We start from the raw sequence: 6,398 nt of genomic DNA on the forward strand, positions 1-6,398 counted from the left end.
TTATTCATTCTTCAAGTTAGTTACAGAAGTACCAGGCACAGTAAGGCTGAGGAGGGCTCTGGCAGCCTCTGCAAACATGCTTGGAGACATCTGCTCTTTAACTGCCTCTTTTTGAAAACATTCTCCAGTACTCAGCCATGCAAGCAGAGTTCAGGAGCACAGGTGACTGTTCTGCCACTGCAATGCTGCTCGCTCAGCACTGTTCACACCAAGATACCCAAGGAAGAAAAACCCTCCTCTGCTCCTTCCAGTCCCTGCTCCCCAGAAATATGGGGAACAACAAACAATCCCCCAAACCTCTTGGAGTCTTTGTAAAATAAAGCCTTTGGGTTAGGAAGGTGGGGGGAGTTTTTAGCAGTACCCACTCAGTCCTTGCAGCTGGCCTAACAGGCAGCGAGTTCTGTCATTGCCACAACAGGCATGAACAGATAGTCCTTGGCCAGAGACTGGAGCAAAGACAAGGCCTGTGGGAAAGGGAGCAAGGGCTGTCACAGTGACCAGTAATCCAGGAAGCACTCTGCCACCAGTTCAACAGGGCTTCAAGCAAAGTCACCTCAGCCAAACCTTTCTTCAGACCTCCCACCCATCAAACTGCCCCGTGGCTTACCTCTCCCACAGCAGTTACCTGCCCTCAGCTGTCACCAGCTAGAGTAAGCTCTGCCAGCCAGCCATGGCTGATACTCTTCTACAAAGACTTCAGGGTAACTCACTGTGGTTCTTTAAAACCTGTTAAGGTCAGTACAGCTGTGCTGTGCTCAGCACAGAACCTCACTGGCTTTCCCCAGCCCAGTACTGAACTCTGTGTTTTGCCTTCCACCTAATGTGATGGCTTTATGGTGAAACCACTTGGCTCTGATCCAAAAAGTATCCATTTTTTTTTCCCTAAAATAAAATCTTTGCTCAAAAACCACTGCTAGGTAAATACAGTAATTTTTCATATTACCTTTCAAGAGAAGAGCTGTGCAGTTCAATCTGTAAACAAGGTCTAAGACAGCCTGGCCTGATTTCCTTCTCTGCACTGCTGGGTTTGAGCCACGTCTACTGAATCTCTCTACAGCTTTTGTGCTGGCTTTAGAGATGCCAAAAGTTTCCTCTCAAACTCCACTGACATGCTGGTTCTGAACTGGAAGCAACTTCAGAACTGCCAAATTTAGCCAAACTGCTTGAGGATGCAGGATAAACTTTCAAAATTAGAAAGAAAACAACATTGTGAGTGTTAGTAGGAAAAAAAAGTGAATATAATAAAAATGACAGCAATTAAGATGTTTTTCCTTTTGGAAAAAAAAGGATTTTAATGGGTTTAAAAAACCACTTCTGTACAAAAGCTGCTCAGTGACCAGTATTTGCCTTCCCATGGCGACAAGACTGCTGACTATTGTTCTGTTCAGCAGCAACTCCCACAGGTCCTGCCAGAGGGACTATCTCTTCGGCCAGTGGTGCCTCGAACCCCTGCAACAGACAGTTACAGAAAGACTTTTACTCTAAATTCACTCCAGATTGAAAACCTACGACAGGTTACAACAGTTCTGCTGAGAGGGTCACAATGCAGTCAGAACCTCTCTCCTTCCAGTACTGTCCTTACCTAGTGCTGCTTTTTTATGACTAAATACTACACAAGGATCAAGCCTCATAAGCTGCATGTGAGGCATCTATTCAGAACAGGAACATTCATCTTTGGCAGTACTGGCATTTATCTCCCTCCCAAGCAAATGTTCTGCCCACCTCCACCTATCTTTGCAGCCACAGAAAGCTGCTCCCACATCTATTAACACAAACTTTTACCTCAGCATTTCAAGCCTTCCACCCAGAACTGTCTCTGATTGCATTAATCCTGACTAGGATTTTTTTTTCATGATTTTGACGTCAAGCTGTGATGCAAGCTCTTGCCATTACACTTCTGCTTAAGCTCCCCCAGCAGCTGAGGACAATAGCTGTCTGTGCTTTGCCCACAGCTCCAGTGAAACAGCTTTCACTAGTGATGATGCCAGCAGGCTGACAACTCACCTGTCAGCTTTCCCTGCCAGGTAGGACATGCTTCGGTTCCCAGACTGTTGACGTTTGTTTGCTCCAACTCCAGCAATTTTCTGCACAGAAGGAAAAAAAGAGAGCACCACCACAGTGAGGTACCACCAAATACAGTCTACTCCATGAGACTCACGTGCTGTCAGGTCCCTCCAACTTCAACAGTGCTCGTCTGCACCGTGAGCTTTATGTTTTAGGACTTCTTTACATGCACGTGCACTGAAGGCATCTGAGTGAGCACTGCTCTGCTGGTCTAACTGTGATGTATGAGGCCCACTGATGACAAGCCTTACCCATCTGGACAGAAAGATCTGTCAAGGCTGTTCCAGGTTCAACTGTTTCTTTTTTTCCTCCTGAAATAAGTTTCACAGTGCTCGCCTGCACCGTGAGCTTTATGCTTTAGGACTTTACATGCACGTGCACTGAAGGCATCTGAGTGAGCACTGCTCTGCTGGTCTAACTGTGATGTATGAGGCCCACTGATGACAAGCCTTACCCATCTGGACAGAAAGATCTGTCAAGGCTGTTCCAGGTTCAACTGTTTCTTTTTTTCCTCCTGAAATAAGTTTCAACTGACAGAGCAAATGGATTGCACAGGAAACTGCTTCCTACACTATCAAGCATAAACATGTTCATCTTCTAAAACACAATTTTTAATGAACGTCTAAGATGCTCTCTGGTACCATTTGCCCTCCAGTTAAATATGCAGGAAGGCAGCAGGCACAGGGAAGAGGCTGAAATGCAAGAAATGAGCTTCAGAACTTGAAATTCTTGCTCGAGTGCCCCATGAGGCCATGCACGGGCACCCTGCTACTTCATGCCTGAGTGCCCACTGATGTCACACCTCAGCACCCACAGGCTCCACACGTGAGCACTATGCAGGGCACCCCTGGGGGCTCTGAGGTAACACAGGTGGTCTGCAGGGCTGGTGACACAGGAACTGCCCCGGGCTAGTCACAGGCTTCCCTTCAGTATGCATTTGAGTGTCTTCTTTCTTCTCTTCAGTCTCTCAAGCTCAATTAGCAATAAACTAAGTAAAAACTCTCTGAGCCCAGACTGTTTTCCTAATGACAGTACTTGGTGGATAAGGTGGGCAACATGCAAAGCTGACATGGCCTGGAAAAACTGGCCTGAGTTGGAGAATTTTGAGAGTGCCTTGAATTTGTTATTAGGAATTGGCTGTGGTGTGAGTGTTGCATCTGTGATGTGTGGAGGGGTAGGTGTGAGCAATGTATGAAGAGGTGGGAAACAACATGAGAGTCTCTGGGTAATCAAGAAAGCTCTTCCTGAATGGGAAGAAGCTGCACCTCAGTATCAGGAGCTGTTAGGGAACATCCTGCAGATCCAGAGAGAGTCACCTGCCCCCCCCAGCAAGTCACCAGCATTTCTGTTCCTGCTTTGAGGAGCTGCCCCTACCTTGCCTGTGTAAGCTTGCTTGGCAGGATCAAACTGTGGCGGCTGCTTCGATTTGCTGCTTCCTAAGGGAGAAAGGAGAGAGGCTGTAACTGCAATTTTCCCTAAAGAACAGTGCATTCCACAGCATTTCTTTATCTCCCACACACTAAAAGACAGAACAGTCTCTTAGGGGCAGAAGATGCTTTTGAATAGATCCTTGTTACAAAGGAGTCCAATCTCCTTTGCCTCTTAGTTCCTTTTTTCTCTATGGAGGAAAAATGCAAAATCTGAACCCACAATCCCCTTGGACAACAGTTCCAGGATTCTGTTTCTGCATCAGAACAGCCACACTAAACTGTACCTTCCCCAAGTTAATTTAGTATTTCCCCACTGTAAGGTAAGTGCCTTGTAACAGTCTGCACTGCCTTGGCACCTCCACTCACACGCAGCCCTCTCAGGGCTCTGCTGGCAACACTCTTCAGAGCCTGCAGCACTCCAGCAAGAGATCCAGATCTTACCTGCAAACACTTTGAAGTTGGACTTGCTGTAATCAAAGGGGGTAAACTGCTTCGGTGCTTCCAGCTCCTCTGGTTGCTGGGAGGTTTTTGGCCGTTTCTTCTCTTGTTTTGGCAATTCTGTTCCTGTTTCACTCACGACTCTCTCCCTCTTCTTATTAGCTTGTTCCTGCTGCAAAAGCAACCCCCAGAATAGAAACAAGGACAGGCTCAGCAGAGGAGAATGAGGCATCTCTGTGCAGGCATGAACACCAGCATACAGATGAACTGCCCAGCAGACCTAGGCCCCAGTGACAGTGCTTGGACAAAGCACTGTGTTTGGGCCTAAATGGTGTTCCCATACCTTCTCCCCCACCCTTCACAGCAGGGACTTTTCAGATAAGAAGCCAAAGTTGTCATTTCACAGGATACTAAAGATCTGCTGTGGCCCCACAAGTGGATCTGGGGGAACTCAGACCTAAGTGAGGTGCAGAGATGCAGCAGTGGAAAACATTCCCTGCTGAAGGAATGGAGGATGCAAAGCCTTGCACAGGAGTTGCTACAGCCTGCTGGTACACACAGGGCAGGCCATGGGGCCTAAATCGTGTCCCCCACACTCCCCCCACCCTTCACAGCAGAGACTTCTCAGATAAGAAGCCAATGTTGTCATTTCACAGGATACTAAAGGCTCAGATCTGCTGTGGCCCCACAGGTGGATCTGGGGGAACTCAGACCTAAGTGAGGTGCAGAGATGCAGCAGTGGAAAACATTCTCTGCTGAAGGAATGGAGGATGCAAAGCCTTGCACAGGAGTTGCTACAGCCTGCTGGTACACACAGGGCAGGCCATGGGAAGGCTGCTATCAGAAGGCTGCCATTCAGGTATTTCAGAGTTCTAGGGCTCAGGGTTTCATTCTCAGCTACACTATGAAGGTCCAAAGGGGGCAAAGGCTGGAAGCAGGGGACTCAGAGACATACCATAGCTTGCTGACGAACAGACACAATTGTCTCTGTTGCCTCTGTGTACGCCTTCTGGGCCTGCTCACGGGCAGCTGTGGGAACAAACACTGCTGTAAAAAGCAGGAGTAAGTAGCCAGGAGCTTCAAAAACGCAAGGAAACCAGCGTGTAGCAAGTCTCAAACTAAAAAGAGTATACAATCTCTGTCAAACAATCTCATCCGTCAGGAAATCCATCATCTAAGGGTTCTTCAGAACTGGGAAACAGCCTGTGTGCACTGGGAAAGGCAGACCAGCCAACACACCAAGGAAGGGGAGAACAGCTGTACCTGAGTGCTGGGCTGCTTTCTTTTTGGATTCATCCTTGGACTCCTTCTGTGTTTGTGTCTGACTCATCAACTTCCATCGATTGCTGATCTGCAACAACAAAAAATTACCTGGGATCACTTTCTTTGAAGTTTTATGGCAAAAAGGAGTTTATAAACTTAATGAAGAGCAGCGTGTGGTAGCAAGAGTACAAAAGATCAAATTGGATTGTAAAAGAGATTAAGATCTGCCTCACTAGGTAAAGTAAAACCATGAGCTTTGAAAGTTCTGAGCTACAAACAAGCCACAAGAACAAAGGCAGATGGAGACTTCAGTGGTAGTCTGTAGCTTGGACAGACAGGGAATATACAGCGGAATGTCTCCAATCCCTGGTTCCTCAAAGGACACAAATGCTACAGAAACAATGGACTACAGATTCAGAAACATGTCAAGCTTCTGAAAACTTACACTCTTTTTCTAAGGAGAATCCAAGGAGAAAAAAAAATTCTATATTGCTGATGTTCCCAAAAGAAAATAATCTACTTATTTCTTTCTTTTGTATTACTTGGCAGGAAATTTTAGCATAAGTCTTACTTCATAAATTTTTGATGACGGGTCAAACTTTGCAGACTGTGAGACAAAGGCAGGATTCTGTTCTGAAGGTAGGTACTGTAGAGAGGAGAAAAAAAAAAATATTTGCTTTAAACACAGCACATAACCTTTAGCTTGTTGCTAAAATGCTACTTCAAGTGCTTCAAATCAAAAGTTCACATGTAAGAAACGCTCTGCAGATAAAACATCTTCTGGAAGAAGAAAAGCTACCACAGCTATGGGCAAGAAAATCATTTAACCAAAAAAAAAACAAACCAAAAAGGCAACCACACACAAGAAAAAGTTGTTTTGATATTATTTCCTAGTAATTTGTCACTCCAAATCTGTAACAAAGTATTCTATTGTTCTCCTGATTCATTAGAAGAGCAAAACCAGCTCGCTAGCTCTAGCCGTGAAGTGCATGAAAACGTAACGCAAATTAAAAAAACCTCAAACTTGGTTAAAAAAACCAGTGAAAGGTCTGTTTACTATGCAGAAAGATGTATCTAAGAGGCATTTCAAAGTGTTTTGAAAACAAGTCCACACGTGTGTGCTTTGAAAGAGGGACAGTCTCCTGATTGCAATGAGAGCAGCAGCAGATGCTGCATCGAGCTCCTTTGGATCCGACGGAGCGA

The 6,398-nt window shown here is 45.9% G+C and overlaps 1 protein-coding gene across 1 annotated transcript in view; it reads right to left on the reverse strand.

Moving 5' to 3' along the window:
• Nucleotides 1-1,257: 1,257 nt before the first annotated feature.
• Nucleotides 1,258-6,398, reverse strand: part of EXOSC10 (exosome component 10) — a gene marked incomplete at its 5' end in the record, with an annotated part of 13,598 nt that continues 8,457 nt past the window's right edge. Inside the window, 7 exons of the mRNA XM_008937977.1 lie at nt 1,258-1,449; nt 2,005-2,084; nt 3,439-3,500; nt 3,936-4,104; nt 4,888-4,961; nt 5,196-5,283; nt 5,767-5,841. Coding sequence (XP_008936225.1) covers nt 1,419-1,449; nt 2,005-2,084; nt 3,439-3,500; nt 3,936-4,104; nt 4,888-4,961; nt 5,196-5,283; nt 5,767-5,841 — 579 coding nt within the window. The remainder of the gene's footprint in view (nt 1,450-2,004; nt 2,085-3,438; nt 3,501-3,935; nt 4,105-4,887; nt 4,962-5,195; nt 5,284-5,766; nt 5,842-6,398) is intronic.

The sequence above is a fragment of the Merops nubicus genome, unplaced genomic scaffold, assembly GCF_000691845.1.
Source record: "Merops nubicus isolate BGI_N331 unplaced genomic scaffold, ASM69184v1 scaffold25083, whole genome shotgun sequence".
Taxonomy (NCBI): domain Eukaryota; kingdom Metazoa; phylum Chordata; class Aves; order Coraciiformes; family Meropidae; genus Merops; species Merops nubicus.